Source organism: Macrobrachium rosenbergii, chromosome 17 (genome assembly GCF_040412425.1).
Source record: "Macrobrachium rosenbergii isolate ZJJX-2024 chromosome 17, ASM4041242v1, whole genome shotgun sequence".
Lineage (NCBI taxonomy): Eukaryota > Metazoa > Arthropoda > Malacostraca > Decapoda > Palaemonidae > Macrobrachium > Macrobrachium rosenbergii.
Window position 1 is genome coordinate 25848265 of NC_089757.1, and position 12500 is coordinate 25860764.

At 35.1% G+C, this 12500-nt stretch overlaps 2 protein-coding genes across 4 annotated transcripts in view; one reads left to right on the forward strand and one right to left on the reverse strand.

Annotated features, from left to right (window-relative positions):
• LOC136847800 (uncharacterized) overlaps positions 1–12500 on the forward strand; it is a 298449-nt gene that overhangs the window by 94371 nt on the left and 191578 nt on the right. The gene's annotated exons all lie outside the window — the stretch shown is intronic.
• Positions 9570–12500, reverse strand: part of LOC136847798 (uncharacterized) — a 162356-nt gene continuing 159425 nt past the window's right edge. For both annotated transcript variants that reach the window (XM_067119705.1, XM_067119706.1), the window contains one exon: positions 9570–10300. In XM_067119705.1, the coding sequence (XP_066975806.1) occupies positions 10182–10300 (119 nt within the window). In that variant the 3' untranslated portion in view covers positions 9570–10181. The remainder of the gene's footprint in view (positions 10301–12500) is intronic.

The following is a 12500-nucleotide window of genomic DNA, read 5'->3' on the forward strand; positions in this document are numbered from 1 at the left end:
GTAGTTACGCTCGAGAATTACGGAGTGAAAAGTCTTCATAAAGCCTTTATTCAGAGAGTGAGTAAACACAATGGTCGCTTTTGATATTCCTCAGGAGGTCCTTAGGCGGAATGACAAGGAAAGCGAGAAGATTTTTCTTTTTTTTTATCAACTTCTTAGTTTATTTCACCTGTTTTTCGCATTTGGACGGGGTTCCAAAACTTGCCACAAAATTTAAAGCTTTTTCATCCTTGATAGGTGTAGTGGTTATCGAAATCATATTTACTGGGATGATTTTGTTGGATGAATTATTCCTAGAGACATATTTCATTTTCGATGAGACTTTTTTTTTAATTCGGTTTTTAAATAATTTGTCTATCTCCGTCCTTGCTGTTGTCATATGGGATTTTGTTAATCGCTGAGCATGAGAAGAGTTTTTTTTTATGTTGGTGTCAGTTGCGTTCAGCACTGTAGGCCTAATCCATAAGCCTCTTCAAAACTTTACCATTCTCATTGAAGACATGTAAATGTTGAACAAAATTGAAATTGTGATTATTATGTCACATTGTCTAGTTGACTTTAAAGACCGCTGTCGTGAAGGGTAAACAGAAATCTTAAAATAAAAAAAAATGAACCCCAAATAATCGTTGAAAAGAGCAAAGAAGAATATGACCAGAGGAATTAGTCATCATTTCCTTTGCATTTGCTACGATGCACATTAATCTTGTTGAAAGGATTAGGAAGCAGTGATGGAGTTATAAGGGCGAAGAATGATTATTTGCAGATTTAATGCAATCTATATAAGAAACAGAGAACATCCTTTGTTAGTTATTTGAGCTTTTCTCCTTTTTTAACTAATGCCATCAACCATTATGTGTTGTTGTGCATGTCTTTGCAAGATGCTGCTCTTGAATATTTTCCTAAGACATATATTATATATGAACCATTTATTATTATTATTAGCAAATCTCATTTCTTCTTCACTTATCCTTTTGCATATTCCCATCTCAATTTTTATTCATATTACCCTTGGTCCTTATTTTTATATCTCCTCAACAACACCTGCATGTTTGCTGATTTTTACAGCACACGCGTTCACCAGAAACCATGCATTGTCAGTCCCCAGGTAAGTTTGTTTAAAATCCCAAAGCCCATTCCCGTTAGTAGAATTCCTCACCTGTAACTTCATAGGTTTATGTCTACTGGAGGCATTGTTTAGAGACGGCCGCACCTGTTGAAGAGACCATCGTTGTTAAGACTTCTTAAGTATATCAAGAACAGTCTTATCAATCAGTTTTTTCAGTTTTATGCATCAGTCACATAATGCGTGAAAACTTTCAAAATTTTACTTGTGGCCGAAGAAAGCAGCGCCGGTTCTTGCTCACCCTGAGACCATTGGGCTGCAGTTGATGCGATTCTTGCCTAAATGGATTCTGTATGAAAGATAGATAGCCTTGTCATATGAGAGTCTATTCGAGAAACAAAAAGCTGTGATGAGTTATTACTGTCCCGCTTGTTTTCCTTGAATAGAAAAGGTTCTTTTATTTTGTTGCTGATAATCCTTAAGTGTTGCCCAGCTATGTTTGGCGCAAGCTGGAATTAAAAGTCTCAGTTACTGACCGATGAAATAGAAAGTTGCAACCCCCCTTCCCCCTCCGCCCTTCCTCCATTTCTCTCTCTCTCTCTCTCTCTCTCTCTCTCTCTCTCTCTCTCTCTCTCTCTCTCTCTCTCTCTCTCTCGGGTGTTGCTCAAGATATTTGTTGAGCCAATCTTCTGAGCATTAATTGAAGTCTGTGGACTATTTAATTTGCATGAAATTTCTATGAATATAATTTACATCATTATTATTTTGTTAGTGTTGTATTTTAACGATCTCGCGGTTCCCTTTGAAAGATTTCGGCTCCTGTGCCCTTTTTTCTTGTCATCTCTTGTGGGGTAAGCCATCAGAACCTGTGCCACTTGGCAACCTTTGTCCTAGATTTTTTTAGTGACCTCCATAGAGACCACTTTCTCCAAATTTCATCTTCCCCTTACACTTACTCAGTGTGAGTCAGAACCGGTGGCTTTTAAGCTTAGACTGAGGGCAAATTTCTTTCCAGTTCCACACGTACATGCTTAGTTTATCTGGGCCGTGTTTGATCGCTTCTTAAAGAAATCGACTCGATATTCGAGAACTAGGACCTTAACAACGTTAATGGGATGTCTATTATGTTAGATGGTTTTTCCCCGTCTAGCCGATCTGTACATTTATGAAGTGACATTTCATAGCATTTTGGGGTAGATCGTAAAAACAGCTGCTCTTATCTTTTCTAAAGTACTCTTATCCGAACAGAAATAAATTGCACAAATTTTTTATTTATAAAACTTAGCATTTAGAATATTTCATAAGCCCACAATACCTAGTCCGTAATGATTTTGTATGCTCTTAAGTCTCATTGCGGTTTTAATGGTATTTGAAAACGGCGTTGACCAGAGCGTAACTTTTCTATTTATAAGAACAATTAGTATTAGGCGGTTTATTATTATTTGTTGATTGGATTATGTAATTCTTATTGTCTTCGTTGTCTTTTATAATCCCATATGGGTGCTGTATTATTTGGACAATTTCTTTGCAAGCTAATGATATATTTCACTTGAAAATTTGCACAGTTTTCTCAGCTCATTTAATTTTCCATATTGATAAAGTTTCAGTACTGATAACTTTATATTCCTTTTTGTGTTTTTCGGACTTATCTGCTCTAGGTGTACAGATTTATATTTACTCTGAGAAAGAATTCTGGTCTGGAAGTATCCGTAATAATATCGAATTGATGCCTTAGAAATGATATGCATTGACTCAATTTATGTTCTTTCGGGGGAAAATAACAGGATTTAGGAGACTATCATAGACAATAGGGAAGTTGTGAGCTGCTAAACTTCTAAAGCTAGTGTTAGGGAACTTTCACCAAACCAAGCCGTCCGCTAATTTACTACTAGGAGGGGTAACTAATGAACTACTTGCTGGTAATCAGGTGGAATGTGTGACCCCTAATTTGGAAGTTTAGTGGGTTTTATTTCATTTCATTTTTTTATTTCATTTTGATTTTTGAGGTTCAGTTTTTGTTAGTGGAAACTAAGCTAACATTTTAGCACGAAGGCATTTTTCAGATTTGAACAGATCGGACTTCAGGAAACTGGTGTAGGAATATTAAAAAAAAAAAAACTCGTGTGTACATAAATTTTTCATATTTATTTATATTTTTCATTTATTCATTATACAGTACATAAAAATAATGTAGACAACACAAGACGTTATTATGATCTCGTCCTAGTACGGCGAGTACAACTTACAAAAGGTCAAAACCTGACCTTGATGAAAATACCATAATAGAAACGACCTCTCGCAAGTTTTAATCGAAAAGGAATTTTCCTTCATTTGTAACACATCCGTGATTAAACCTCGAGGAAACTTCATGGTTTATTCCGTTGATTTTATCAAAATTCTCAGCTGTTGATTTTTGGGGATATAATTAGGCCATGTAGAATAATGTGGACATTGGTGTTGATATAACATTAACACTTAGTGAATTTAACTGGATGAATAATATAGTCTCTAGGAAACGTCTGAGCCCGTGAATTACTTTGTACAATGTTATATTCCTGGACTGATATGTCCTTTTCAAAGATGATTGTATCTGTTCGCATCAACCTTTCTGTAAAAACTATAATCTGAATAATAACATTTGTTTTATTAATGTATTATATCAGTTATCCTCCGACTGACGTGACTTGGTATATTAATCTTCGTTTTTATTCCACCAAATATGCTAATACTTCTTTTCTCCACGTTTTATTTAATGAAATGCTATTTCTCTAGAACCATTCAAGTCATTATGTATATATATATATATATGTGTGTGTGCGTGTGTGCGTGCGTATACATAGACATACAGATATATATATATATATATATATATATATATATATATATATATATATATATATATATATATAATATATATATATATATTTTACATATAATATATATATATATATATTTATTTATACAATATATATACATATATATAGATGGATAGACAGATAGATAGATAGTTAGTTAGTGCATACATATTCTTATAATAAATAGACACTATAGGTCAGTAGAATTTGAATAACTCCTTATCAGTGTCTTATCAGATTAATTGGTATTATCAGATACCGAAATCATCTTCTGCATGCACTATAGAACGCTGCTTCAAGTATTTATATGATAATATTATATAATTAAAGGAATGCTTTTCGCAGTGTGGGAATGATTGATTGAAATTATTGATAATCGAGGTAATGTAGTCTATGAGAAATGGTCTTTTAAGAGTTTTATTTCAAGATTTTGCTAAATAATCAGTAGGTTTAGTGACTGATAATATGATCTGAGGAAGGAGTAATCAGTGGGAGAATTTCATAGTTAACCTGTTTTGTATCTTATATTTAGATTTAGACTCACTTCCGTCACGGTTGAAAAATTATTGATGGTAATTAGTAAATATAAAAGGTAATGGAAAGTGCATATTTATTTTTTTAATGTTTCCGTAAATCACATAGGCTATTTGAGAAAGCTTTGGTGCCGTTAATTATCACTGAATGCCTAATTACTGTCACGTCCAGGAAGGTGAGGACTGGGTTGTGTACAAGGCATTGTTATCATGATATATTTCTTCTTGTGAAAGACTTATACCGGCATTGATTTTTATGTTATCCTAAATTATGTGTGCCTGTATGTATACATGTATGTATGTATGTATGTATGTATGCATGTATGTATGTATGTATGCATGTATGTATGTATGCATGTATGTATGTATGTATGTATGTATGTATTTATGTATGTATTGTAACATGTAAGTACTCCTTACACATATGTATTTGCGTTTCTCTGTTTGCAAGTAGTGTAATGTGCAAACACCATATGTATGTATGTATGTATGTATGTGTGTATGTATGCATATAACTATGTAAGTATTCCTTACACACGTGTGTGTGCGTTTCGCTGTGTAAGTAGTGTAATGCGCAAACAATTTATGAATGTGTGTGTGCATATAAGAATATATTATCACTCCTTACACTTGTAATGTGCAAACAGTTTCATTCAACTTTTTCCATTGGTTTCATATAATTGTTTTTTCCGTGAAAGAGAATTGTCACTGCTTTCGCGTGTCGAAATAAACAATGGTTTATTTCGCTTTGTGTCATGGCGTACGCCCATCACGCTACAGTCTCATGAAAGGAAACAATTAACAAAGACCATTGAATAGGAAGCCTTTGTAGTTTTCATTATTTCATCGTTTTTAATTCATTGCTCTGTTGTGTTACAAAATTGTAACGTGGCCATGCGTCGGATGTTCACATTTTTAATTTATTTCTGTTTTCTTTCACCCAATTTATTGAAGTTTAGTGGTGGTGCAGTAGATAAAAGTGGTATTTCCTTTGTTTAAGCTGAAATAGTATGTGATATTTAGTTTGGGTTTTATATTAAAGCGCCCTTGTTTTAGATTCAGCACCGGTATCCTCTCCAGGGAAGCCCTCAAAGCTTTTCTCTTTTCCTTTGATGAAAATGAATTTATATAAAACAAAACGGAAAACTGAAAAAACACGGAAGCACTATTTTTGCAGGGAACCTCCACTAGGTCGCTTATGGTCGGCGCCCTTATTAACTAACGCGTGTTACTGCCTTTGTAGGGCGTCAATGGTGACTGTTTTTGTCACGCTGCCTGCCCAGGACCGAAGGCCTTTCTTTCTCTCGATTGTAAAACAGTCGGACGGTCTCCCGGGCAGTGCTGTTAGTGCCAGTGATAATAATCTTGAGCTGGACTGTATTCTTCTTTAAGGTGACATTCTCCGGTGTCTTGGCATTTCGGACATACGTTTCTGATTTTGTCTGCTTATATCCTTCTATTTCATCGCATGTGCTTTTTTCTTTCTTTTTGTTTTTTAAATATTGTTTTCTCTTTATTTCCTCTCTTTTCACTGACAGTGCAGTCTCCTTCCTGAAAGTTAGTAAATGGACCATCAGGTTTCTTCCGTACGAACGTTTGCCCGTTTTGAATCCTTTTATATAAATTGCCATGTGTATCCATATGTTTTTCTTCTGTGTGACATTGGCATTCGACGGGAAATATACGTCACGTGTAACTGTGTCGTCTTTTCACGGCGAGGTGGGGAGGAGGTGGGTGAGGCGGGGGCGTGGGGGCATCCTCTTGCCCTCTTGGTAAGTGTCTTGCGCTGTTGGGTCCAGGGTACCTGTAGTAATGATAATAATTATGAACAACTTACAGATTAGTCTTTTGTGTTGTCCAGATCAAAAGTTGAAGTTTTGCTCTCTCCCTTAGATTGCGCTCCCAGAGAGAGAGAGAGAGAGAGAGAGAGAGAGAGAGAGAGAGAGAGAGAGAAGAGAATCAGGATGGCGTTGAAAAATTCATTACGATCTCATCTTGCTTCATCATGATTCTTTTTTAGAATTTCTTTCCTCTCCGTTTAACTCGAGTCTTATCTCTGCGTTGTATGAAAAGGAGAGGATTACACGCGTTTGAGAGATACAGGGCAGAAAAAATTCGCCGAGGAGATTATTTGTGCCTGAAAGGAAAAACCTCACAGTTTTCATGCGTGTAGCTGAAGAGAGAGAGAGAGAGAGAGAAAAAAAACGCAACATTTCACACACACACATAGAGAGAGAGAGAGAGAGAGAGAGAGAGAGAGAGAGAGAGAGAAACCGCAACACTTCACACACGCATAGAGAGAGAGAGAGAGAGAGAGAGAGAGAGAGAGAGAGAGAGAGAGAGAGAGAGAGAGAGGACGCAACACTTCACATACATACAGAGAGAGAGAGAGAGAGACGCCACACTTTCCGCGTACACATACACACACACACACACACACACAGAAAGAGAGAAAACGCAGCACTTTTCACTCACACATACACACACACAGTGAGAGAGAGAGAGAGAGAGAGAGAGAGAGAGAGGATTAAACTTATTGAGAGAATTTTGAGGATTATTCCTGCTTTTACAGTGAAGGTAATAGTTTCTCTCCTTTCTTTCGCTTAGACCTTGTTCTTTTTCTTCTGCTGCTGTCATTCTCTTTCAGTTTTGTAATTTCCCTTTTTAAGGGCTTTTGTTTTCAACTTCCCTGATAAAATTTAATTTCATAATTTTTATGTTTTTGCAACTGGTCACATTCGATTATTTTTAAAGAGAGTAATTTGTGATTGAATGTTTTATATTACCTTACTCCGTAACATTTATCGTTTTTGATGTTGATATCTATGCGTGTATGAATTTATAAATGCGCATAAAGTTCATGGACAAAGAGCATCCATGAATTAATACGAATTTATGCTGGAATATATATTTGCTTTTAAACTCATTGGAGCAAACGAAGGTTTATATATTTTTATTTCATCGAAATCCATCGGAGATATTACTGGGTCATGACCCTGATTTGTAAGTGGAGTTTCATCGCGCGCAAAGCTTTCGGATTACTTCGTTTTGGCGCGCTTATGTAAAGCACTAGGATTATTTTGTTTCATCGTGCTATAGCTTTAGAATTACTCATTTATTTATTTATTTATTTATTTATTTATTTATCTATTTTTGCATTTTGCTATATCATTCCGTCGTTTTGTACTTTATATTTCTCGGCTCATTATTTCCTTCACCTATATCAATTTAGACTAACGATTACTTCTCTTCATATTATGAAAAACAAAAGTTGAAAAAAAATGACAAATTTTCAATTTGAAGTCTTCCTTCAAAGGTCTTTTATTTACAAATATACACTTACGAGGGTAATTCATATAATGATTGAGCATAGATATACAAATTTACACAGTGAACAATCAAAATATAGGAGGGAGATTTGTATGAGTCGTCGCTGTTCCCCAAGGAGTGAGTCTGAGACAGTTTGAATCTTTAGTAAATGGAGTGACTGGGAGACTTGGCTTTGATGGCGATGACGGTGATTTTGCTTGAACGATGATGATGCCTGGTTGGTTTGCGTCCTTCGCTTCGTGCGCTGAAAGTAGAACCTGTATGGATGAGAGTCATTTATGGGGAAGAGCGTGACGCACATACGTGAATCCAAATGCCCCCTATTTTAATTTTTATCATTTTTTGTTTTATTATAATTTTTTTTTTCAACAACTACGGAAATTCAGATATCTACGAAAATTCCTATGTATACAATATAGAGAGGTAGTGTTAAAATCCAGAAGTTTTTCTTTGTTGTCTTTTTGGGAAGGAAGGGTCTACCTGGACAATATTAAATTAAAAAAAGAGAGAAATAGGTAAGAAGTACCTTTTTAAGGGTCCTCTTAATCTTTCTAAACCGAATCGTATAAGGCTCGTGTTTTTAATCAGTATGAAAAGTGTTACTACCAGTAATTTTAACAAAAAGAAAATGAATTAAAGTCATTCATTAAACCTCTTGCAATTAACGTTAATTCCTTGTTTAAATGAACTTCTAGATTCTAACACCAATGTCTTCAACAACACCATTCTGTAGGACATAACTACTGGGGTTGTAGCAGATCATACAACGTGATTATTTTAGTCTCTTATGTACAAAATACAAATAATTTCTATCGTATCGAAAGAGGACACCAAAAAAGTGTTCTGTTTTTTTTTTTCTTCCATAATTTTTCTGCCTAAGGCAAAACTGCTCGATACTGTTATTGAATACTGAATATTTGAGATAGCACCCATAAAAAAAGAACGAAAGGAAATAAGTCACTTGCAGGATTTATTTTCACTCCTTTCCTTTTCGAAGTCGGGAAAAAATAATATTCTGAACACTTGGCCTAAATAGATTCTTGGGTAAAAATTATTCTTCATACAACGAGCTGGAGGAGAACAGGAAATAAACTCAGTTTTATGTTTTCCTTTTGTTGCCATTTACACTTGAATGGGAAGTCAGCGACTGTTCCAGTGATGCCCACGTTATCTCAGCTTATGATCAGAATCGGCATTTCTCCGTTCAGTCATTTTTTTTTCTAGTAGAAAAGCTAAATACAACATTTGAGGTTTTCAGTGTTAACAGAGAAACGCCTTAAGAACCAGAGTTATGATTAGTCGAGTTCACTCACAGACCAAGACACGTCTCGAACTCTTGACATCTTACCAGTTTGGTATCTCTTAGTAATGGTTCTTTGCAAAGCAGCTTTTCGTAACTTAGAAAATCAAACATTTTTAAATGAAAATTATTGAATTCGTCCCGCCACTTAATGGTCTTTTTCGAAACTTCACATATTTTCACATTTGGTTGAAACTCGCGCTTTCCGGAGTTACCTTAGTATAGCCATTTGTAGAACCCCAAAACCTCCGCGTGAAGTCGGAGATAAACGATGAAGGTCGTTATTTCTCTGTTCCTGTCCTTAAATACTGAACCCCTCTCCTTATCTGAGCTTAGTATGATATTCAATTTGTAAACACTTCCTCCTTTATACATAATAAATCCGTTTCATCAGTAACAAAGGATATATATATATTTTTTTTTGACATTTTAGGATATCATTACCATATCTTCACCCGTGGATAGTTTGGAATAAACAAAAGTCTAGATTGCTATTTAAAGTGTTTATAATCGCAAAGGTAGACCATCAAGTTAGTATAATCTTCACCATCAAAGTTGTCCAGAGACTATTTTATATGGCACATGTCCATAGCATTTGGAAGTTGATAACCAAACTATGGGATGATGAAGGGACGAGAGAAAATAAAAGAGTAATTAAAATTTGAATGCAAACCAGTCAATTGTCCTCGATCTTCATTCAGAGGAAAATGTTTCTTGATTTGTTTTCCTTCTTATTTTCTTCAAGCTGCGGTCCTCGCCTTTTATTTCCATAGTCTCTAAAGGAGCCCTGAACACAGCAGAATCCTGAACAAAACGTGTTTTGAGCTTTCACAAGACGGAAACAATGACTGTTTCCCTTTTTCGTCACTTTTGCGTGACGCATTATCCTTCCGTTTTCGTATCATCTTGTATCCTTTCCTGCCTTGATGTGGTCATATTGGATAAAAATAGTACAAATTCCTGAAAAACACTTAGGTCTTCTCTCTTCCTGTGATGGGAATTCCAGCTGCGAGAGATTCCCAGACGTGCTGGTTTCACGAGGAAAAGAAAGAGAAACTTTCTGTAGCGCTTTTAAGTCTTTGCATGAGAGTCATCCTCTCTTAGCATCGACACAGGACGATGACGGCGCTGATGCCAACGCTTATGACACCTAAGATAGTTGCCAGTGACGTCATAAGCCTGTCGCTCGTGTTAGTCTGCATGGCAGCCTGATTCTCACCTGGAAAGAGAATGGAGAAAAGCTGTCATGAGTGGATAAGTGTTTTTCATGAAGTTTAGAAATTTTGGGCGTGAAGCAAGGGAAAAGATATTCAGTTATGTTAACATGGGTCTGATATTGGAAATAGTTTATTGTAACTTTCAAACTTTGACATTTTATGTTATAATCTCTAAACATTTTATATAAGTTTAGTCCTGAAAATGTGGATAACAAACCCTTGAATCGGTGTACAAACACATACACACGTACACTCGCGTGTATTGACCATGAAATGAAGGGAAAAGATAGGCAGTGTTAACATTGGTCTGATATTGGAAACTGTAAAAGCATAGATTTCGTTTACTGTAGCTTTCGAAATGTTTAGTCTAGAATTGGCGGGTAACAGACTGCATGTATACTTGAGTGTATATACTAGACACTATACCAGCTTTTAATCTCAGCACTTCTCACGGACGGTTAGCAGATCTTTCATTTGATATGTTTGCCTTCAAGGAACCCCAGCAGTCTAGACAGGAACCAATAACGCGGGCCACACATTCGCTCGATTACAATCTCTGTACCGAGATCGGTGAACAGTGCGAGATCAGTTCCCAGATCCCGGAGAGATAAAAACAAAAGCGCGAAGGGAGAGATTTGCGCTGTCGAGGTCCAATGTTCGCTAATCTCGAGCCAGCTTTTTTTATATTCTTTTGGCATCGGGTTGATCCTTACAGGAAACTTTTAATTAAACTCCGATTAGCGTTGCCTAAAAATCTGGAGGGGCTCACCAAACTTTGGTCATTACGTCATGAGTTGGCTTCGGGGTCGGGGTGAAGGTGGGGTTGGGGGCGGGGGGAGGGGATTGTGAGGTGTAATGACCTCCTTGTTAAAGGGAGAGTAGTCGGTCTCCTTCATTGCCAGGTTATTAATGGTTATAGAGACGTTCCTCCCTCTATTTTTAGCAGCCTTCTCTACAGTAGCGTGGCATACGTTCTTTTTTTGCGTTTAGCTTTATTTGCATTATGTTTTATACAGTGTTCAGTGGTCTAGTTTATTTTAATATCCTTATTGAATCCTTTTTTATTGTTTAACTACTTCTTTTGTAATTCCATATATGTGTACTTATTTCATATCTACGTTGTTTATGCTTCCAAGCTGAATTAAGTTTTAGCATTCATGTCGGTTTTCTCGCTTATGACTTTGTGATAAAAATCATAGAAATATATAAATATATTAAAACATACAAATATATTAATATGTGAGCTTTTATGGATATGTAATTTTGTCGCTTGTTTATATTTTCACCCACTCTTCCCCTTTCTCTGATAATCTTAAATATAAGTTTTTTTTTCCTCCATTGTCTCAAGATACTGTACATCAGGCTTGGGAAGATGGTCCTTATGCAGAAAATAGAAAGCCAGGCAAAATAATTCAAATATTATGCTGCAAAAAAAAAAAAGTTCAGACGTGAAATAAACAAAAAAAAAAAAAGATGGGAAAGGAAAAAGGTTGTGACATAATACTGAGCAAAATTCAGTATTTTTATTTTGACTGTTTGGATCACTTCAGAAAAAGTTTTGAAATTCGTCATCATTGGTGTTAACGGAATTACATTCCATCTTCATCTTAATTGGTTTATTGGACACTCATATGCTCTCAGTTCAGTTTAGTCATGTGATTAAGTGGTCTTTCTTGATGCTGGTTGAGAATATGTTTTATCTTTACGAAACCGATTTCAAAGTAGTAGCAGACTGTATTTAATCGGTGTAATGAAGTTTGTTACTCGAATCTAGGGATTGAGGCGTATATGTGTCATATGCCTAACCTTCATAAAAAAAATATATATATAATTAGTTACTTGAATGTAGGGTTTGAGGCGTATATGTGTCATATGTCTAACCTTCATAAAAAAATATAGTATATATATGTATGTATATATATATATATATATATATATATATATATATATATATACTGTATATGTATATATATATATATATACATATATATATATATATATATATATATATATATATATATATATATATATATATATATATATATATACTGTATATACATAATTAGTTACTTGAATCTAGGGGTTGAGGCGTATATGTCATATGTCTAACCTTCATAAAATATATATATTTAGGCTATATATATATATATATATATATATATATATATATATATATATATATATATATATATATATATATTA